Below are 24,772 nucleotides of genomic sequence, written 5' to 3'. Positions count from 1 at the left end.
CAGGGTCATAATTTGTCATTGGTTATTGCCCTTCTGACTATTAATAAAAGTGATCGAAGTTATGGAAATATCTTTTTTTACTACCGGAATCGTTCTGTGATTTACCAAAATGGGTCTCTCTTTCTTCATGGAGTCAGTCCTAATGATACTGGATATTACATCTGTACGGTGACAAACATAAACGGGGATCAGAATTCAGTGAGTACCCTCCTGCTTGTTGGAGGTAAATATTTTTTATATTTTATTTGATGTAACCTAAACTTATGTGCCTTGTTAGAGCAGCAGTAAAAAGAAATCAGCTTCCTGCTGGCAAACAACCTGTACTACTTGTATCAGAAATAACCATTTGTGTAATTTATACCAGAATACTTTTAGTAAGTACAGATAATGCAATCCTTGTAAAGACTCAAGACATTTTAATTTCAAGGTTTTTTTTTAAATTTATTTAACATTTGTTAACTGGGTTGGTCCAGCAGAGCTAAAAGCCCATTTTCAGTGGAGACCCAAGGAAAAAAGCTCCAAGTACATATACAACTAAAAAAAAACTTTTTCTGGTCTCTCTCAAAAGATTCATATTCCTTAAATGGTGAGAACCATAAGAATTTCAAAACTGCTAATCTAGTCCAGGTAAAAAATACTTTACTAGGCAAATATTTTAAATTATTTTGCCCGTTCATGTTTTAATTTCTTTCATTCAAAAGCCTGGTTTATGAAGTTTTTTCTCACTGCAGGAGAACCAGAATGGAGCATATTATACTTCAACAGCTGTAAGTTATAATCTTTATAATATCAGTACAATTATAATCATGAAAAGGCCATCCCAATGTGGTCCAGCTTTCACAGACAGTAAAAGGCAAGAGTTGTTATTTCTGTTACACTCTATGTTGTCAAAGGTAATGACTTTGACAGGTAGAATTCCAAAATGTAAATTTCCTTTATTCATTAAATAAAGTGTCTTTAAGTGATCACAGAGTTATGTCTTCATAATGGCTTCAGGGGTCTATCACAAAAAATATAGCAATCTTTAGAAATGAAATTTTACACTGAGGTGATTTTTAGTATGTTAAAAGTTACTCAGTAAGGTGTAGTTTGTAATTCAGTATGTTTTGTAATCATGTATTTTCTGATCAATACAAAGAAATTCTGTTTAAGGGAATGAATGATTCTCTGCTATGACACACATCATTATGAAAATCTACCAACAAAATTTCCAAAATGAATTACATTCCAGGGTGCATACTATTAAAATAAAATAATCACAGCCATGCTTAGCAGTACTATATCACTCAACAAGATTGTGATAGGCCTACACATATTCTTATCTCTTCATTGTTGCCTTAAATCACATGTATGCAGAGAACTGAAAAGAGATATGGGGGGAATTTAATAAAGCCTACACTGACTTTTTAACCATGTAGGCATTGTGGCATGCTGCTTACATGAAAGTAAGCAGGTATGTGATCCAGTAAACAGAGCTGGGCGGCACACATGCATGTGCCAACACAGAAGTATCTGTGGCATGGAAATCACCTCATAGGCAGGTGAATTTCATACAAATGAGGGAGGTATTGTGATCCAACAAGGAGATAGGCAGCCCTGCAGACCCTGTGTCAGTGTCCACAGTATACACGGAAAATTCAGTGTACAGGATTTTAAACAGGCAACATGGGCTGTAAAAGTGTAGTTTGATGCACAGGAATAGCATAGCAGACCCAGATATGAGCAATACTGTCCACTGTCTGTCGAAAACCATATGGGAAATAATTAAAAATAATTTTTTAATGATGTGTATATGTTTGTGCACAAACATGCTTTTTTGAAAAAAAATAATAAAAAGAGTGTAAAAATCAAATTTATTAGCATGTGACAGTAATGCATTATAGGACCCTGCGTGGAGTATCTACAATGGTGGAATGGTGCTGTTGCTAGTGAGGCAGGGCCTGGGACCATGTAGTTTCCATGTTGTGTGCACTGATCCCTTTGCAAATGAGCTGGGCTTACTGAATAGCACAAATGGGTATTTGTGTCCGCAGATCTCATCCATATAGACACAGTACCATGTTGGTGTCCAGAAAAGAGGTAGCTGACATCAAGGGGATGTGTGTCTGAGGACTTGTAAGCTCATTGGAGCTCAGTGGCACCTGTTTGCATGACACACCACTGCGCTGAGCAGGGGGGTATGTACAGTGTCTGTTAAGCTTTGCTTACCTTTGGGGCACATATTTTATCATATCTGCATGTGCTTGTGTGGCTCACTGCCGCACTATGCTTGACCTTTTATGGGGGTGTGTGGAATGACTGCTGAGCATTGTTTACCTTTGTGGTGCATGTTTGTGTGTCACACTGCAGTGCTGAGCAAGGGAGGCTGTCAAAAAATAAATAAATTGGCTGAGAAAGCCAATGATATATTTATTACAGATGACCCCTGTTTCACTTAAACTGGGGCCAGTAACCGTCCTTAATGATGTACTTGGCAGGGGGGATATACATCATAGGTAGCCAATCACACAGGCTGCATCTACAGAAGGGCACTATAAAAGTTGCATACACTCTACAATCTGATTTCACCCCCATACTCTGCACCAGTGGAGTACAGTCTTGGGATTTTTAACAGAAGGAATGCTAGGGGCTTCTGCAGGTCTGCTACATCTGTATGTGCTAGATGCTGAGGTCAATGCTGCTGCTGCTGACAGTAGGCCTAGACTGAGAAGGAGAAGAGTGCTCAGGCCCAGGATAACCTTCCAGGGACTACATGAGCTGGAGAGTGTAGTGCACTACAAGGTGGACAGGGACATACTACAAGAACTCACTGAACTCTGCCACCTTTAACTCAGACCCAGACCCCAGTGGGGAACCCATCCCAGTGAAAACTAAGATATGTGTGGCTCTTAGGATAGTAGCTACAGGTACTTTCCAAAGACCAAATGGGGACATGATGGGGGTCTCACAAGCATCAGCATCAAGAGTACTCCACCATTTCCTGGATGCCATGCTACCACATGCCAGTGAGCACATTTATTTTCCCCTCACCCCTGAGGTGGAGGGTCAGCAGTATGCAACACTTCTACTATGTAGCACACTACCCTGAGGTACTGGGTGCCATAGATTGCTCTCATGTACACATAAAGGCACTACCTGATGAGGAGGATATAATCTACGTCAGCCTCAAGAAGTATCACTTCATCAACTGCCAGGTCATGTGCAATGCTCAGGGCATTATCATGAATGTGTGTGCTGGCAGCCCTGGCAGTATATCTGGCATGCATCACAGCTGTACCAGATGTTTGCCAGGGGGAACATCCCACACGGCCATTTACTGGGGGATGCTGGCCATGTACTAGAACTGTGGATGATGACACCGATCAGAAATACACCCTCCACCCACCGAAGAACACCATAATGAGGCACACCCACAAACTAGGAACATCATAGAGCATGTGTTTAGGCTGCTAAAGTCACAGTTCCAGTGCCACGATATATCTGGTGGAGCCCTGCAGTACTCTCCAGCCACATGTGCACATATGTTCACAGTATGTGCAATGCTACACAATATGATCCTGCGGAAACAGCTGCAGCAGGATCAGCAAAGGGAAGAGATACACAGGCCCCCACCAGTGCCTAGGTCTCCAAAGCCACACCCACATGGGGACTCAGAGGAGGAACCCCCTGAGGATGTCCCTGTAGGCAGACATAGGCATGCCCAGTATGCCCAGGCCTTGGCCAGGAGACAATGCATAGCTCATCCACTGACAATCTAGGGCCCTAGGGACAGACACCTCACTCTGACTCACATATACATATAGTAAAAAATGATGCCAGCCAGCACACACAACCTGTACCTAACCATGTATTGGCTGTGTACTGATTGCACCAGACAGAGTCAGCCCCAAATTACAGGTACATCAACTGCTGCATTCACAAGATAAGTCACTCATCTATACACCACTGGTAAGGAGTACTAGAATATGGTAGTATATGTCTGGACCTGCCACATGTATGCAAGGGACTATAGTGGGCTACTTTGTTACTTGGAGAGATCTAACAGCCACTTGGGACAATAGGTACTCTGTCCAATAATATGTGCTCCATAATATTCACTAGCCCACATGGCCAGAAAATCCACTACATTATTCAAGGGAAACAGTGGGCTCACATGACAGTTGCACAACTGTCTATGCGAGCAGAGCATGGGCTGGTCATCCCACACGCCCAACACATCAGTGTTCCAATACAACTGCTGTAACAGTAAGTCTGCAATGATATATCAGCAGACCAGACAATTCCAGGGCTGTGACATAGAACCTGGCCACACATTGTATCTGTCACATAAAGCAGGGGCGACAATGTATGTCTGTATGCTGTTGATTGCGTGAGGAATGACACATCACTGCCTGGCGGTTGGTGTGGCTTACTGGGCTAGGGACAATAGCATGGGTGATGGTGTTGATAGTTTGAATCTGGCAGCATCCACATCTTTTGCATGTGAGGTACTCGTATGGTGGTATTCCCACATACTGTCATACCTCTCAATCTGTTATTGCAAGAAAGCTGGACAAAGTCAGAGACAATGGGGGTGGGAGGGCCAAAACTACAGACAGACATTACACATGCTCTGATTAACCTAGAGGGTGACTAGATTAACAGCAGGTTGCAACAGAACAGAATAGCTGCAGGATGTAAAGGCCATCACTTAAATGTGTCAGTACTTAGTACAATTCAGTAACTGCATTATACAATATTTTACTAGAACACCACAAGTGTATGAGGAACAGACCAGACATATGGAGTAAAATAATGGACATTCTGCAAAAATATGTACAATGACAGGTATGCAGACTGTCACCCTGTGTATGGTGTTATATTATGTACCCCAGTTGCATGTTAAATATAGCACACAGCAGGGGAATGCCATGTACAATTTCAGGGAAGTGCTGTACTGCGGAAACAGGCCAGCAGCCAATGTCTGCAGCACACAAAATCCCAGACTGCAGTACAGGTAGCTCTGGCTTGGAGTCACCTTCTACATACTGACAGTCAAACTTGACATGCTCCTACATTTAGTTAACTTGAGCTCATGTCTGTTGCCTCTTCATCACAAAGACCTGCCATGTATACATATCTGTCTGTCCCTATCCCCCCTCACATGATTAGTGTATCTATCAGTATGTACCCCTAATACATATGATACCGATATATATATATGTATATATATATATATATATATATATATATATATATATATATATATATATATATATATATATATATATATATATAAAATGTGCGGCCCTATAAAAAATACTATGTATACGAAAAAGAAATAAAATGGTTGCAAGACATATGGCTCCACACACATATAATTTATTAATACACAAAAAGATAAGCACTTTCACCACCTTCCTGGCGGCTTCATCAGAGCATATAACCATAAGCAGACATTTTTCATTCATTTAAACATGGGGCACTCTCACTATTGGTAAACCAGAATAACGTTACTATATGCATCACCCCCCTTTTTTCTCATTAGCTATGCATATATTCCCCATTACTCAATACTTAATACACATTTGCAATGCATAAAATGACATAAGAAACAGAACAGCAATATGTATACGACATAATATGCTTTGCCTTATAGAAAGCTTTATAGATAGAAGCTATACATATTGCATTAAGGAAAGTATTTTTATGCATATATTTTTAAGAATGTGCATCTATATACTTACACCCTTTATTCTAGAATGTTTTTATCATTTTTCTTTAAACGTTTTATATTTGAAAAATGATTGGTTTTAATAAAGGGGTTTTAGTAAGAATGCATAAATTGTATAAGCTTGTGCCTGCAACATTGTAAGCTGTGATTTATAAGAAGTTTTTATGTATTACGTATTGAGTAATGGGGAATATATGCATAGCTAATGAGAAAAAAGGGGGAGTGTAAATGAAAAATATCTGCTTCTGGTTATATGGTCTGAGGAAGCCACCAGGAAGGTGGTGAAAGCATTTATGTGTGTGGAGCCATACGTCTTGCGACCGTTTTATTCCTTTTTCGTATATATATATATATATATATATATATATATATATATATATATATAATTATATAAATTACAATAATACATAGACTTTTCACATGTATCTACATAACACATCTACATAACATACACACACAGCAGCATTTAAAGAGACATCGCTATTATACACATTTATCTATCTATCTATCTATATATATATATATATATATATATATATATATATATATATATATATGGGTCTACTGCTTTTAATCGAATACCACTTATTCGAATAAAAGCAGTAGACCACTCAGTTACGCAAAAGTACACTTAATTCGAAAGTGCACTTTCACAAAACTTGGTTCAACAAACTGATAAAAAGAAAAAAAAAAAAAACACTAACATTACATTACGTTGGGGGCTTCACCCCCACACCCCCCCTATTTAAATATACCAACTCCGAGATCATACTACAGTGGGGAACAGATGATGGTGACTATTATCTGCTGGGGCTGTATCCTCCATTGGACCACCCAGAAGTCCATTGCCTGCCACATCATCGTGTGGACAGCACACTTTGCTCTGTAGCACTGGAGGTACTGTCATTGAAGGAGTGTGACTGTGCATGGGCACATGGACTCTCAGCAGATGGTGTTGCTGATCTGTGTACACATGTCTGACACCCAACCTCAACCAGATGTTCAATCACAGACAGTGTGTGTCTGTCCACTGCATCAGTGAACCAATCCATGGTGTCCCCATTGCAGTGGAGGCAGTCATGAATGTCAGACTGTGCTGCATCCATAATGCCAAGCATCCATCTGGTGTTGCATTCAGAACATGCCTGTGCCTCCGTGACAGACCAGCACATGCGAGTGGCCCGGGATGTGATGCCTTCAACAGGTGGGGGATGGGCATCAGTCCTCTTATGAGCATCCCTGTCAATCTGCCTGTGTGGGACCTTGCCAGCTCTCTGGCTGTGGTCAGTGTCTACACTCACTGATGCCATAGATGTCATGCTGTCCTGTTCAATGTCACCACCCTCTGACTGTCCAATTTCGGTGGCCTCTGGGGACTGGGTATGTGTAGGCATACTGACTGTGTGCAGTGACAATGGGGGCAGAAAAGGGATGTACACCTCTGGTACAGATTCAGCTCCAGACAGCAACACCTGTGCCTCACTATGGCCACTGTCATCAGAGTCTGATGAGACAATTACACCAGGTTGTGAGGGGGGAGACTCTAACCCCTCTGTTCACCTATGAGAAGCAAGACAAAAGCAGTACATTAGTATCTGCACTATTATGTATGGTAATCCACACAGACCCATAAAGATGAGGATCCACAGCCACATTACCAGTCCCACATATTCTCACCTCCACTCCCATGCACAACAGACAACCTCACAACAACATACATAGACAAGTCAAGCCCTTTATAACATGTAAATCAGCTACATCCATTTAAAGTTGCCAGTACAATACACCTGTAAGGTATGCAATATGACAGTATAAGTGATAGGACTACATATACAGCCCAGTACACCTATTTTGAGAATGATATGCCAGTACTAGTGTCACCACCACAGGTATGTACCATCTCCCTTTTGTGTTTGAACAGGCATTTTGGAGTAATTGCCTCATGTATACCAAGCTGCATAGTTGCTCATAACTATAAGTGCAAACGTGTTATTGTTCATTCAAATACACACCTGTGATTACCCAGTCTATGGACTGTAGTTAACTATTCCAGAAAGCAGCATACAAATATTCTACTCTGGCTAAACACAACATGTGTACAAACAAAAAACAACACTTCCCGCCACAATAAATGGTGTGGATAACAAATGAACACTACACTATATAACATAAATCCAAAACACAGCTATATACTTTAAATACTCAAATGAATATTTAGGCAGCTGCCATTAAAAACATGTTTATTATAATAAGTGCTTTCATGATTGATATATCTTCTTCAGACAATATGTGTACACAGGGCAATATGGCAGCCCATTACTTTCATAGGGTAGTGTGCTGTTACAATGACCATAGGGGGACAGTCCAGCAACACCAGTGTGCCACAATGACAGTAAACCATGCAAACCTGCTGTAGTATATGTTCCCTCTAGGCATCATACCTCTCAACTATACAGATGTTTGTAGAATGTCAAGATGTTTGCCTTATAGTTTTGATAATTTTCACACAAACTTGTGGATTTTTGACAAATGGCTGCCCCATCATTGATGACTGAAGTTAGAAAATAAAGACAGACATCTGAGTTTCACATGTCATATCCTTCAGAACACAATTATGCTACTGTAATATCTGTTATTCTATTCAAGTTCTTACATTGTGCAAGCAATATTTAAACAATGTCGCTGAGTTGGGCCGTTTGTCCCCCCATTAATTATGGCTTTGTCCTGATTTCTTGCTGTAAGAGGTTGACAGGTATGTTAGGCATAGCTCTGAACCACACAGGGACAAATATCAACAGAAACAGGGAATTAGCCAGAGAACATCAAGGATATTCAGAGACACTTTTAAAATGTTATTTATGTGAGACATTGACAGAATGAGAGGAGGTGAATTACAGTACACCATTTGATGTTACAGGAGTGTGCACCCTTACTTATTGTCACTATGTATTACATGTAATCCACTAGCTTTCCTACAACAGCTAATCATTGCAGGAGGGATTGACAGGGACAGAGCTAAGATGTGATTGAAAATCAGGGACAGTTGAGAGGCATGCCTGCAGGTGTAGGACAGGTGAATATCAATGGCATGTCATTACACTAGATCTAAGGCAGGCTTACTGCTGTAATCCCTATTCCCCATCCCCCCATCTGCTTCCTATTATATGGAGAAATCTATTACATACCTGGTGGATTTCAGTACTCCTTTGTTAAACTTTGCTTCTGGTAATCTTTTGAAAATACACACTCTGTGTGAGTTAAGTCTCATACAGACCCGTTTTCCATAACCGGCAACTTGCCTTTTTAAGGTACAGCTCATTAGCAAGTAATTGCCTCAATGCCAATCTGTGGCTCAGAATTGCTAATTGCAGCCAAAACAACTGAATTGCACTATCATTAGCCAATGGCATGCCCCCACAGTGCAATATATATGGTCTTTATGTAGACCTGGGCCCCTGTCTTAGTTGTTATGATGGACATTACAGAGGTGTGGAGACTGCAGCATCTGACAGGGTAGGTACCATAACTGTCAACCGTAGAGATTTATGAAGTATGTCTACAGTTTCACCTTGTATGTGTGGTCAGTGTCCCATGACATTGTGGTCATCTGCCAGTTCACTGGTAAACATTGTGGGTTGAAGTCAGTAAAGAAAGAGACACATTTGAGTGTCAGCCTTAATATCTATCAGAATATGCATGCTAATGCATTAGCTGTTATTCTATCAACACATATAGTTAGGCTATACAAATATGTGCAGTGTGTCCCTACCTGCAGGCCTTTGACATGTAAAACTGGGTAGCAGTTCATTAATTAACAGTAACCTGTGCAGATTAAGATTGCATGACTCAGTTATTACTTGCTGTCTTCACAATAATGTAATTGAACTGCAACACAAAACTGGATTTGAACCCAGGACTGTGTGTGGCAAAATGTACTGCATGCAAGGCATTTAACAGACTATGCTACTGTCAGTGCTGGAGCAGGTGTATTTGCATGGTATATGTGCAGACATACAGGCTATGACACACGTTGTCTGCATCCATCAGTATGAGCATGGCTTGCAATGACTGTATTTCTGCACCAGGGTCCCAGCTGAACATATGTACTTTTCCATTGATGCCTTAGCAGTGTGTCTAAACATGTTGCTGATAAAAGGGCACATGTACCTGCTATCATAGGCTTCATGTACAGCCATCATTATGTCTTTGCCTGTCTACAGGTGTATTACTGCACCAGAGTCCAAGGTACACTCCCATTTGTCCCATTAGTTTTGATTTCATTTTGCACAGTGTGGCATGGAGCACAGCTCCACTGAGACACGCCTATTTACTGTAAGTGGCAATCAGTATGTTTTGCTGAAAACATCTGTTTTAATTAAGATCTGCGTGGTATGGTAGGTTAATGTAGTGTGCTGTAGGTGTGAGGGGCTTGGGTTCCAAATGAGGCAGAGCTGTTTATTTTGTACATGTGTCTGATATTGTAATAAACACATTTAATCATTAACGCTCCATTTAAGCAGAGCTGAGCAGAGAGCAGCACCTCACAGGTCTGCACAAATTCACTCTAAATATATATAAAGAAAAGAAAAGGGGGTTGATAGGAAAGTGGTGAAATGAGGCCAAGCAGGGGGAAAGACATAGTGAAAGGCAGGTAGGGATGCGCAGGAAGGGTGTAGGAAAGAACCTTATGTATCCATTTCTTGTACAGCAACAGATGTACACTTTGACAGATTTTGTAGATGAATTTGGACTCTCATACCTCAGAGAGAGGGGTGAGAACAACATAACTGCATTGTCAAGCCAATTGGACTAAATTACTTCTGTCTAGTGGACACATGCATGAAATGGAGAGCTATGTATGGGGTGATTTTTTGGGGACAGGTGCCTTTTTTTTTAAAGGTGAGAGTGGAATGTTGGGGAAGGGACATACGTATGTGTGGGGATGTAAGTTGGGTAGGACAGGATGCATTTGCAGATAGACAAAGCAGCAGGCAGGGGAGGTATGTGACACATGAGGTGGGTGAACACCTTGGATGAGGAGGGAGTTGTGGAATCCAAGTCGCACATGCCTCCAGAAGGAAGCAGCATGACTCATGTCCCTACCCATGGGACTGTCAGTACTGCTCCTTCACTGACAACCAGGTCAGCCAGCGTGCTCTCAATCTGGTGCAGGTGGCATTCATAGCTGCGATGAACAATCCTGCACACCATGACTGGTAGTTGAGCCTGGGTGACAACGGGCTCTATCTCCTGAGGCTGTCCCACCTGATGCTGCAGATGGTGCAGGGGCAGTAGAGGTGGCATCCAGGGACCCAGACTTGAGAGGACCCAGTGCCATGGCCAGTTGAGGCAAGGTAGGCGGATCAGCCAGAAGTGGCTGACCCTGATGTGCTGTGGTAATGGAGGTATAGCAATAAGTACAGGCTAGTTGTGAACAAATCATTGTTAGTAATAACAGCATGCCAGAACATTGGAAATAACCCAATTACATATCAGTGCATATTATGTGAAACACAACAATAAATAACAGAACAGTCAGTAGGTTAACAACATGCCAGTAACAGTTACAGCATAAGACTAACAAAATAGGTAATTTAACAAGATATGTTAATATGCAACCATTATAATACATCACAATAATAAAACACGTCCCAAAATACAGTTAATGTAACAACATATGTTAATAGTAAACCCTAAACAATGAATAACAATAATAAATAAATGAAGATAAAAGGTGGAGAGAGAAAGAAAAAAAAGTCCATTAGTAATATTTCATGTTATTTCCTTGACAACAGTACTACTATCTACTCCATGAGTCTCTATTTTCTTTATGTGTATAGTGACTACAAGTCTCCTATAGCTGATGTAGCACATACATAACTCTCAAGCTATTTGCATGGGACACTATGGGCCAAACAGTAACAACTGCAGCTGCACAACTACACAGAACACTTGCACATCAGGTGGACCAATATACCAAGGTGTTCTGTGGCATGATATAGTGATACTTTGCAATCTAGGTAATCGTTTCCATGGTAATTCTGTAACAGACAGATTATGCACTATTACATAACATGAAATCGTGAGAGTACAGACACTAAACAGCAGTCATGCCTTGGTCGGCAGACATGGGAATAGAATCCAATAGCAATGACTGCAGGGGACATCTGCATGGATTGTATTAATTGACTGCAGCAATTTTTAACAGACAGTCCAGGCAAATGTCCAGGCATACAACAATTTGCAGACAGATATAAAATGTGTAATCCTGGTATGGCTGTATGCCTGGACATCTGCATGGATTGTATTAATTGACTGCAGCAATTTTTAACAGACAGCCCAGGCATACAGCCATACCAGGATTACACATTTTATATCTGTCTGTACATTGCTGATATTTCACATTATTGCTAATGATTTTAACAGTCTGTGACATCTAACCACACAATTATCTACTCATAATATGGGCTACCTCACCCATTTACCTGTAGTTCCTGTGGAGAAAGAAATTGTGAGCATTATGTGACTGCTACTGTAAAATTTAGTGTACATACCACTGGATTCGAACCCTGGTCTGTGTGTGGCAAAATGTACTATATACAGAGCATTTCACAAACTGAGCTACTGAGTCACTGCTGATTCCTGACTGACTGATATTTGCCTAGAGCTCACCTGAAACCAACATATGACCTCATAGTACAACTACAGTATTACACTAGACTGCAGTGACAGTAGAATGCACATGCATGAAATACAAGCATAATGCAGATAGTAGGTGAGCTATAGTTCAATATCATATCTGTGAAGTCAACAAACAATATCAGCTCATGGAGTGGGCTACCTCACCCATATACCTTTATTACCTGATATCTGTGGATGGCAGAGCATTATGTGACCAATATTGGCCTAGAGACAGCCTTGAACAGTGCTATATGAGTTAACCAATACAATTTGCAGCCACTAGATTTGCATTCTACAGCTATTACAGAGTTATACTTGACTGCAGCACCTTACCTTACAGCCTCAGTGCATCCAGCTTTACTGTAGTGGTTATGACGAGACAATCCTGATGTACATGATTTACTTTGCTGTTATTGGAACTGTTTCAGGTTTTTTATTGCACAACAGTTGGCATTATTAATTTCTTGCATTACAGCTCTAATTCCACATGTATTGCACTACATACTTTATTGTATATATTTTAATGCAGTTACTGATATTGTTTCATGTTTTCATTGAACTACAGTTGGCATTATTCATTTCTTGCAATACAGCTCTAATTCCATATTCAGTGCACTACAAATTTTACTGTATATACTTTATTGCAGTTAATGCTTTATTCTTTATTGCTTATTTCACTATAGTTAGCATAATACATCTGTATTCACCACACTCATGGCACAACCTCGCGAAGCGCCCAGCATGCGACTCAACAATGCAAGCCCTTTCAGCTGTAGCTGTTGGGAGAGAAGCAGACCATTATGCATACCAATTTTGCAGGCACTCAGATTACATACTCATAAAACAGAGTTCAAATTACTTACATACTTGTGGGGTATTCCCTGCCCTCACTTCTTGGACCCAGGTGTCTAAGAGTCCCCTTTTTCAATGTTTCAGGTTGACATGGTGGTGAGAGCACTGCTCACCTGTGCGGGGGATACCAGTAATGCTGGTGAGTTCTCTGGCCAGCCAGTCTCAGTCCTCCGCCTTACACTCTGAGCCATGAAAACCACCCTGTAGCAGTCTATCATTATGGTTTTTGACAAGGGGCCCAACTATGACCCTGGTCTCCAGAACACCCTACTGCTGCATTCTAAAGCACGTATCTTTACCAACACCATCAGCCATAGGATACCATCTGTGACAGAACTCCACTGGCTTCTGATGTATTCCTGCTTATTGGATTAATAGTTAATATAGGCTGTTTCCCCATCCTTACATGCCATTGGGCAACATTTAAAAAAGCGCTCAGTCACTTAGCAGTGTGCAAACCAGTGCAGCTGAGCTAAGAAGTGCAAAAAATCAGAGAACTGTAGTCTTAGCAGAGCTTAGCAGTGCACAAACCAGCAAAGAAGAGCCAAGCAGTACATAAACATTGGCAGGCATTACTATGTTTATGCAGTGCTTAGCAGGTCTAAGCACAGGTGAGCAGAGCTTAGCAGAGCACAGCTGAGCCATATTTTAAAATAGTCTGCATGATATGTCTATCAAAATTAAATACATATTTTCCCTTCCATGTATTCAAACCCTGGACCTACAGCACCAGAAACCATAACTCTAGTCATTTAGCTACATGGAGATATCCAGTACACCTTCACATATACCACTGAGCTACCTGTAAGCAGTGCTGAACGCCATGCCTCACTATGCAGACATGCTCAGACATGGCTAAACACACTTTTAAATAAAGAATTAATTACATCCATTTTCTATTTTTAGATGTCTGGCAGGTGTCTGCTAGCTTATATGTGGGAACAGCTTAACATTGGTGTGCTCTGAGCCACGTCGTGCAAACATGCTTTTTAAAAAAACAAATTTAAATAAAAATAAAACAAAAGGACATTGCAGGGAGTCTCCTCCTCATCTGCAGCCACAGTTAGCACTATACCTCTCCCTACACTGATTCAATAACCATGTTCATCTGCTCATTAATATGCATGTCACACTGCCAAGGGGGAACCATGGCCATGGACATAGTAACATTCCGTGTAGGGTCTCCACGGTGCCTACATGGATTTTATTAAATCCTGGGGATGGTTTATTCCTCTGTTACATAAATAACTTTATAACAAATAATTGCAATTCCAAATTTTGCAACAATCAACAACAACCAGTCCTGGATTCAAAGATGGCTGCCGTTCTATAAGCACTGCAGTACTTCAGCTCTTCAAATACCTGAGAAAAAAATCAACCCTGTGGAATTATACTTAGAGTAAACATACTAATTGACAGTAATCACTAATCTACCAGAAGTCACTTTTGGTTCCGAGAAAGAAAAATCGGAAAAAAAATACTTGGTAATAGCAGGATTGGATCTGATTGTCAGGTTGACTCTGAACAGAGCACCGAACAAAGGACTGACTTATCTCACTTCTGTAACTTTTCCTTGGGAAATAAATCTACTTGCAGAAGTTCGAAATGTCAAAAGAGGACAAAAATATGGAAACTACAACTACCAAAACTAAGTTGTCAGCTTTGCAATCGCCGGAGAAAGAATCTTTATTTAAGAGACAGAAAACTATCAACAACAAAACCTGATCAACAGGTCACAATGGAAGAAATCAAATCAGCATTGCTACCTATACAGGATGCCTTAAAAGAGCTAACAGCTCAAACGTTTACATTTAGTGACACATGCAACCGGATTCTCTAAAGAATGGAGAAAGCAGAAACTAGAATAGCTGCAAATGAAGACAACATAATAATGCTTACTAAAATAACAGAGACACATGGGGCAGACATTCAAAAGATGCAAAACAAAATTCTGGACTTAGAAGCAAGATCCAATATAATAATCAGAGGGATCCCAGAATCTATTCAATATAATGATCTGATCACTTCCATTACACAAATATTCGAAATACTGCTCAAGGACTCTGAGGATGTTAAACAGATGGTCATAGAAAGGGTGCATAGAGCATACAGAGAATCTCAAGCTTCAAATATACCCAGACCTGTTTATGTTAAAATATTGAACTACCAAGATGTGAGCAAAATACTGTTAACTATAAAAAAAACTGGTGGATCTATAATGTGGCAAAATAATAAAATCTCCATAGCACAGGATTTACCAACACAAATAAGGCAATCTGGACAAATGCTGGCTCCATATTATAAGTTTCTGATTGACAAAAATATCAGATTTCAAATGAAATATCCCAATAACTTAATTTTTACTGTGGATGGCATTAAATACTCTGTAAGCACAAAAAAATGTGAACAGTCCATCTAGGCTTTCTGCAACATCAGGAGAATGGGATTCTTCATTTACACGATTTGAGGCTTAAAATCCTTTTGTCTGTTCTGTTTTCTTGTAGCAGCCTGGAGATTCATCTTCTTATCTTCTGATCATTTAGACTGCCTTAACACTTTTAATAGCTGGGAAGAAAGAAGAACTGCTGGGACTTATTTAGAAGGAAAAGGACTGTAAGATATTGGGTGAAGTCAGAGTGATGAGATAGGTGTATCATTTCCAAATGAAAAATGGCACAAAAATGGTTAGATTAACAGATTAAAAATGTGCAGATAACAATAAAAGAACATAAAAGAAGATGTTTCTAAATGTAATTTAAGGCATTTTCCTTCTTTCTTCTCCTTTCTGTGCCTTTATGCTTTTTAACCCTTTTGTTCCTCTCTCTTTTACATATGGTTACCACAAGTGAAAGTGCCATTATAGTTTTGTTTTTAGCTGCATTGATTTTCAATATTAACATGTTAGTATGTAAGTTTGTATGGGAGGAACAAAGCAGATTAAAGTAGTTAGATCATTTAATCCAGTAGATGCAGGGTGTTGGGAAATGTTAAATAACTATGTGCTTTCTATGTCAACTAATATTTAATTCTGTATAGAACAACAAATCAAAATGTTATATGCTATTGCTGAATATAAAGCTGGAGTGAACTGAAGTACATTAGAATTTCACGGTACAATTAGTTTATTTGTATATCCAAAAATATGTTCAGAGCTGTAGTTACTTATAGTAGTGTTTAGTAGGGAATGCCAGAATTAGGCTTTGTAGACATAGAAGTAGTTGTTGTAGGTTTTTTGCATGGGGTTTTATTGTTAAATAATAGAATTAGTAAGTTAGTTACTCAGATGGTTTCCAGTAATGTGAAAAACCTATGTTCATCCTGGTCCAGAGGAATAGTGGATAGGCACTGGGTAGGGATGGGATGGCAGTTTTGCTTCCAAACAATTGACGATATGCTAACTTATGTTACTCTAAGGTTGCTTAAAAAGATTAGACATCGATATACATTTCTAAGGAGCTTTAAATGTGGATAATAGAATCTTGGAATGTCAAAGGACTCCAGAACATGAAAAAAAGAAAGATGTTTTCATTTGTTTCTCAAATCATCAGCAGGTTGTATTTTATTACAATATGACTAATGACCAGTGGGAGTCAGTGAAGGATAAGAAATGGGTTAGGAAGATTGTACAACGAATAGTGTAGGGGTGGCAATAATAATTAAGAATCACTTTCAGGGAGATATTTTGGATGTGAAAATGGATCAGGAGGGTAGATGGTGTTTGGTGCTTCTCACATCCAAATGTTATGATAAACCTATAGTACTAATTTGTGTATATGCCCCTAATGTTAATCAGCATAATTTTATAACTTCAATTTATTCCATTTTACAGTCATATAATAATTGCTATATAGTGATGGGAAGGGACTGGAACTCTTATAAAGATACGAAATTAGACATGTTGGGTGCTTCTAAAGCATTCAATAAACAGGCAATGGTAGCATTGAAGGAATTGAAAATTGATTTCAAACTGTATGACCCTTTTAAACACATACACTCACAAGGAAAAGCACTCAACCTGCCATAAAATGTGGTCGAGAATTGACTTTTCTTAATTTCAGAGGTACTGATCTCTAGTGTTTCTAATCAAGTCAGACAACTCTCAGACCATTCAAAGATAACTTTAACCTTAAACAGCAATACTATGAATACTAAGAGGCTATAATTGGTCCTTGAACCCATATTTACTAACCAAGGAGGATATCTTAATGGAAGTCAAGGAGATTCTTAAACAGTTATTATACAATATTTCCCAAAATAGACACCCAATAGATATAGAATGGGCTACAACTAAGAGGACTATTTATCCAAAAGCTACATATTATAAAAATTGCAAAATAAGACTCAATTGGATTTAGAAACCAAAATTCAATTATTGGACCAAGATTTGATGAGGAACTATAATGAACAGACAGAAACGGAGGTATTAAGATGTCAGAAAGAACTGTTTTACTTCATAATAGAAAATTGTCACTTTATGAACAAAGAAATTTAGTAAAATATGCAAATCATATTCAAACCCCATTAACCAGATGAAATCAACACGATTAATTACTGAAATACACTATAACAATACTACATATACTGACAAGGCAGATATCATGAAGACCTTTGAAAAAATTTAATCAGAGCAGCAGACACTCTTGCAAGATAAAGACAGGAAAGATTTTCTACAGAAAATCACTTTCCCTAATATTGATAAGGACTTCCATAGAGATTTAATCAAACCGATTGCAGTTGAGGAGGTGCTAGAGACAATCAAGAAACTAAAGCCTCACAAAGCCCCAGGGCCAGATGGTTTGACCTCGGAATTCTACAAATCTTTTAGTGAGATTCTGAGTAATGTAGTCACAGACTTTCAATTATATCATTCTAAATAGAATTAATGATCCTCATTTTAATGCCTCAAGGACAGTTCTGATATTGAAGGAAAAAGGTGATTCCAAAAATCCTGATAATTACAGGCCCATATCACTTTTGAATATCGACATGAAAATCATGACATCCATTCTGGCGAGTAGACTGAAAAAGGTAATAAATCTAATAATATCAGAGGAACAGGTGAGGTTTATGGATGGGAGACAGACCACGGACAATAACGCTTCATACCTTAATCTCTTATGCAAAATATAAAAACCTGAATTTGTACACCCTAATAATTGATGCCCAGAAAGCATTTGATAGGGTTAATTTGGTTTATTTATTTGATATATTACCATATTTTAATATACCACAGGAGTTTATCTCAACGTTAAGGATACTATACAATAATGCATACACAAATTTATTTATAAATCACGAATGCTCGAATAGGATACAAATCAAAAATGGTACTCGACAGGGTTGACCATTATTTCCCATCTTATTTAATCTGTACTTGGAGCCCTTATTTTTACACCTTAAGCAAAATGTCTTTCATAATTCTCCAGTACTGTATGGGATCAAGGTTAGGATGGCTGCCTTCGCAGATGATTTAAACATATATTGTACTACACCTGTTTCCGATACTGAAAAAATATTAGCTGCAATAGAAAGCTTTGAGAGAATTTCCAACTACAAGCTAAATTTTAAAAAAATCTAAAATATTCCCATTAAAGACACCCACACCCCTTTCAATGCTACCATTGATAGGACAAGTAATGACGGAAGAAAGGATAAATATCTGGGGATTGCATTCTCAACTGAAAATAGAGAATTTTTATAAACAACGTAAAGTCAACTACAGATCAAATAACATTGGATCTAGAAGTTATCTTGAAGTTACCAATGATGGCAAGAGCAGCAATTATAAGAATGAATGTTCTTCCCAGAATGTTATATATTTTTAGAGCTGCACAACTCAGAATTACGAAAACATTCTTTAAACAGCTTCATATAGGATTGGGGAGATTTCTTTGGGAACCCAGGAAGACAAGAATATCATATGAAAAATTGATGGCTCCAAAACATAAGGGGGGGCTGGAGTTAACGGATTTTGAAATTTACTATTTAGTGATTCAGGCCAACAGGATTTTAAAGACGTCTTACTTCGACAGTGATAGTAGAAAATGGACACCCAAATGGGTGCTCCTAACGTATAAGCATATAAGTCAAGTGGGAGTCAATGTTAAAGCATTACCCTTTTTGAATAATCGAACAATGAGTAAATATAAGTTAATGGAGCACATCAAGAGCTATGTAATGGCAATTCAAACTCTTTTTGCTTCCTTAAACTTACTACAATATATAATGGTTTTCCAACTGTTTCATGGAAACCCAAACTTAACAATTGGTAGTCAATTGATAGATCTAAAGAAATTCCCCTTAATTAAGGAGTTAACTGATATCCTTTTCTAGGAGTAGCAGTACATGATATTTTAAGAGAAATGGAACTTCCTATTTCCTATTTAATTATTGTAAGACAGCTAAAATACTTGGTAATAAACTATTTTAATAACTTTGAAATGAAAGGGGAGGATTTAATCACGTAATCTCGCTGTTGCAGGATAGAAAATATATAATATAAATTGATAAAGTACAACAATTATATTCTTTTATCGACTTACTGGAGGGAGAAATTGATATTGTCAGATGACAATAAGATATTGGAGGCATTTAGTTTAACATTAAAGTCTGATGATATTTAACAACTCTTCACAAATTTGATAAGAATTCACCCAAATGCCCACAATGCTTAGATCAGATGTTCTGGAGTTGTAAGTGCATTTATAAATTGTGGAATTCACTAAAATTGCAGTTACAAAAAATGGGCTACCAAAACCCAACACTCTCTTGGGAGTTTATGATTCTTCATATTCCCCCAGAGAATTTAGATAAATCAACAAGGATTGTAATTATGAATATTTGCTTATTAATGAAATTATATATAGCCAAGAATTGGTTGAACCCAGCCCAGACATCGTGGGAAAATTTCAGATTGTTGGCAATAAAACACATCTTAGCGCATAAACTGTTAATTAGTGACCATAAGAAACATATCAACAATATAAAAATATGGGAGCAAATTTTTAATATTGTGTTGGCTTAGAGGTTCCTATCTACTTTTCTCGGGACCCAGAGTACAGTGTAAAATCAATCTTAGACTAGATAGAGGAGGTAGAGAAAATACAGATTGTTGGCTTTGATTTGTTAATGTTTTTTTGATTGTTAGTGCTGCACCTATGATTAATACATGAGGTTGACATATAATGTGAAGTTAACCAATGGAAGCATTTTGTATATATTGTACATAGTGTGTGAATTTTGATTATTGAAAAAAAAACAACAACCAGTCCTAAAAATGTTACAGATCAAAACACATATTTTTGCATTCTGTAAGCCATGATGCATTAGATTTCATGCACTTAAAGACACAATTCATTACTGTTTATTTTACTGTTATTTGCCAACCTGATAATATCTGGTAAGCATTCATATCTAATCAATCAAATGTATTCATCTGTTAATCATACATACTGTGATGCCATATATTATAAAAATGAAAGTGGGTAGACTTTGACTTCTTCATGGAAGTAGCTTAAACCTAAGTAGCTCAAATTACTGGCTATATTTTTCAGTCCTTACTTTGGCTTACATAAGTACACAGCTTCAGGTTTGTTGAATTGTGAAAATGAAAAAAAAAATGCATCCTATTAAAAGACAAAAAAATCAACAAACATAATGAATGTAGCTACAAATCTGGAACCATGGACCAAGAACCCCCACAAAGAATTAATCACACCAAGTTAAGTAACATACCTTGCCACTAAAATAGAAAGTCTGTCAGCACTGTTAGCCAAAGTGCTATTGAGTACCACAGAGCTTAAAATCTTTGTAGGGTAAAATAAAACTGATTTATGATATGAGGACAAATGCTTCTTTTCATGAATCTGCAATGAGCACCTAAGTGAATCACATATAAGAGATAACAACTGAAGGTCTTGGAGCTGCAGCTCACCATCAGATAACATCAAAAGTAGACAAATTAGAAATATCTTCAGACTAGTGGGCTTACAAGAAGAAATAGAAGAGTTGGCTTTGCCATCTTCATCATCATCATCCTCCTTTTTTCCATTTTCTACATGGGGTCAGGGTGTCATGTCAACTGTTAGTATCTCTCTCTATTCAGTGCCACTGTCCTACTTTATTCAACACTCATGTCTGACTGTCACAGGTCTTTCACACAATCCATCCACCTCTTTGCTGGATGCCATTGTTTTCTCTTGCCTTCTTCCTGTATATCCTAAATTTTCTTCACCAGATTGTCTTAAGCTTTTTTTTGCACGTGTGCTGATACCACTGTAATCTGTTCTTTTTGACCTTTTTTTCTGCAATTCTAGCTATTTTGGCTCCTGCTCTTATGTCTCATTTCTTCATCTGTCCCACAGTGTGCATCCTACCACCCATCTCAGGTACTTCATATCCATCACTCTAGCTTCCTCACCTGCTCTGCCTTTACTGCCCAGGTTTCTGTACCATACAGTAGTACTGGTTGCACCTCTATTTTGTACATCTTACTTTTCAGTTTCTTTGGCATTCTTCTGTCATACACTACCCCTGACACTCTGTGCCAGTTGGCTGCAGACCCTCGGATTCTAGCTTTGACCTCCTTATTCAGACTTGCATTCTTCTCAACCACCCCTCCCGGATACTTAAATCTGTTAACCTGTTTCGCTTCTATCTAATTTCTCAGCATCTTCTGATTTCCCCCATTTGCTGCCATTATAACTGTCATCTTTGTACTCATTTTCATCCCATGTGCATTCAGTTTTACATTCCATTCCCCCTAGCCTTTGCTGAAGTTCTTGCTCAGAGTCTGTCTGTAATGCCACATCGTCTCCATACAGCAACTTTGTTGAGCTGTCTGCTCTGACCTGTTTGCTAATGGGGTCCATCACTAGTATGAGCAGCAGTGGGCTCAGAGCTGAACCCTGATGCACACCCATTCCCACTGGGAACCCCCTGTAAGACTTAACAGTGCTCATACTTAAGTCATTGGATCCTTGTGCATAGCCAGCACTAATTCTACCAATGTTTCTGGAACTTGAAACCACCACAGGACTACCCAAATTAGCATTCCAAGAATCTTGTCATATGTTTTCTCCAAGTCTAGGAATACACGGTTGGAGTTTTTCTCATTTCGAGCTTCTTCTTCTCAATATCGTCTTCTTCTCAATATCTGTCTCACTGCAAATGTTGGGTCAGTCTTGATCTGAGTCTGAACTTACTTTCTACTACTCTGAATATCCATTCATCAATCACCATCTCAGGAGATAATATTTTATGTAAAAGAGTTGAATTCAGTGCCAAATGTAGGTTTGAAGAAAATGCAATTAAAGGGGACCACCAAGTATTCAGATCCCACACACTACCCCATTGCCCTTAGGACAAACTGCATTCAATATGTTGAAATATTATGACAAACGTAAGTTGCTAAATGCCCTCAGGGAAGGAAAACACTTCCAAATGCCTAATTGCTTTATCAGGCTATATCAAGACTTTTCACAAGAGACGACACAACAGCTTCCTGCAGCATAACAGCAGGGTAAGCAGTTATGGTACAGGAAAGTCTTATGGCTTACAGCTTAACTGCCATACTAAAATACCCAGCCATGCTACAAGTTAAATGGAAGGGCATGACCAAGGAATTCAAAATTCCTGTGGAAATGATGTCCTTTTTAAAAAGTGACCAAAAGCCTTATACAGTAAGGAATCTTATTAAAATTCATTCCAATTGGGATTGTGTGAGGTATTGCCAGCTATGCCAGGAGAAGTAGGGCAGTGGATGTATAACATATCCCAGCACAGCTAGCTGGAAGTTTGTAAAGAATTATATGTCATTCATATACCAAACTGATTTGTACAGATGCTTGTGTTGAAAAAAATATTTGTAAAGCTGCTTGTGTTAACATGTACCAACAGTGTGCCCTGCTGGACAGAAAAAGAAATGTACATGCATTATTGTAACTCATTAAATGTATATGTTTTAACAGAGGATATTGGAAATGAAAAGGTTAATCTCAAACCTTAAGAATAGTTCATAGGTTCATAGGTTCATAGGTTCATAGGTGTGTACTAGGCTAATGGCCCTGGAGCCTTTACAAGCCTGGCTCATAGGATTACCCTGGCATCATGCCACCCAACCTTAGTTCGCAGTGCCCCTAAAGAGTAGAGTCACTGGAGTGATCCCGGGTGAATTTTCTATTTCCCATACACTCATCAATATTTCTCTTGAAGAGGGCCAGTGGAGTGCTCTGTTTGACATGTATGGGAAGTCTATTCCATAGCATGGGCAGTCTCTGGGTTATGAACCTGTCCTTCCAGCATGTTCTGTTGATTGTGGTAATGAGGCTGAGGTATCTGGAGCATGTGGTACTGAGGGATTGGGATTTCTTTAGATGTAGCATTTCTAACAGAGCTGGGTCAAAATGGCTTTGTAAGTCAAGCAGAGATCGCCTCTAAGTAGGTGATATGAGACAGAGAATAGTTGGAGTTTTTTTTGAGTCTGTCCATATAGGACAAGTGTTATGGGCTAGGATGCTCTTTGTGAGGTATGTTTGCTGCCTCTCCAGTTGTTGCAGGTGTCTAGTGAGGTACATGGCAAATGGGGCATTGTACTCAATGATTGGCCTAATGAAGGAAGAGTAAAGGGAGACAATGACCTCTTTCTTCCTGGATGCAAAACCCTTAGTAATGAGATGTGCCACATAAAAGGACTTGCTGACCATAGTAGCAATGTGGTGGTCAAAAGAAAGGTAGCTGTCAACCTGTGTTCCCAGATCTCTTATAAGGCCTTCTGTGTTCAGTGGACTACCATCAATGTGGTAATTCATGTGAACCAGGTTTTTCCCAAAGGGAATGACGACACATTTTTTGACATTGAGCTTAAGGCCATGGTTCTGATACCAGTCATTGGTCTCAGTGAGACCTTTCTGTAGGATGTCAGCATCACTTGGGGAGTTAGTAATAGTTCCCCAACTTGCAATCATTTGCGAACTTTGTCAGCCAGAGTCCCTTCATGTTGGCCTGGACTTCAGAGAAGTAGATACCAAACTGGAGAGGACCCAGGACTAAACCCTGTGGGATTCCACTCGTGACTAGTCGGCATTTTGACTTGGAGTCAGCTATTTTCACACTGTGGGTTCTATCTATGATTCAGCTCGAAACCCACCTAGTGATATAGATGCTGATACCTAGCTTACTGAGTTTTTCTATGATTCCTGAGTGGGGAATGAGATCAAAGGCCTTGGCCAGACCAAGGTAGGCTGTATGAACCACCTTGCTTTCATCCACAGCTCTGGTGACTGACTCAAAGAAGTTGACCAGGTTGAGCAGACATGATCTACCCTTCAAAAAAACAAACTGTGTGGGATCCAGAAATTGGAGATTCCCTATATCCTTGTTTATGAGGTCCATGATGATGTGTTTCATAGCTTTGAATATCAGACCTGTCAGGCTAATGGGGCGATAGTTCTCAGGGTCTGTAGTCGCTCCTCCTTTATGGAGAGGGATGACTGTAGCAGTGTGCCATTTGATAGGGACAAAGCCTGA

General features: G+C 39.0%; 1 protein-coding gene across 1 annotated transcript in view; it reads left to right on the top strand.

Annotated features, from left to right (window-relative positions):
- LOC122802008 overlaps positions 1–24,772 on the top strand; it is a 259,654-nt gene that overhangs the window by 899 nt on the left and 233,983 nt on the right. The window contains exon 2 of the mRNA XM_044071755.1: positions 1–223. This exon is cut by the window's left edge and continues 116 nt beyond it. Within this exon, the coding sequence (XP_043927690.1) occupies positions 1–223 (223 nt within the window). The remainder of the gene's footprint in view (positions 224–24,772) is intronic.

This window comes from Protopterus annectens, chromosome 5.part0 (assembly GCF_019279795.1).
Source record: "Protopterus annectens isolate FY-2018-M chromosome 5.part0, PAN1.0, whole genome shotgun sequence".
Classification (NCBI taxonomy): domain Eukaryota; kingdom Metazoa; phylum Chordata; order Ceratodontiformes; family Protopteridae; genus Protopterus; species Protopterus annectens.
Note: the sequence above shows the minus strand (reverse complement) of the source record. Positions and strands in the feature narration are given on the sequence as shown.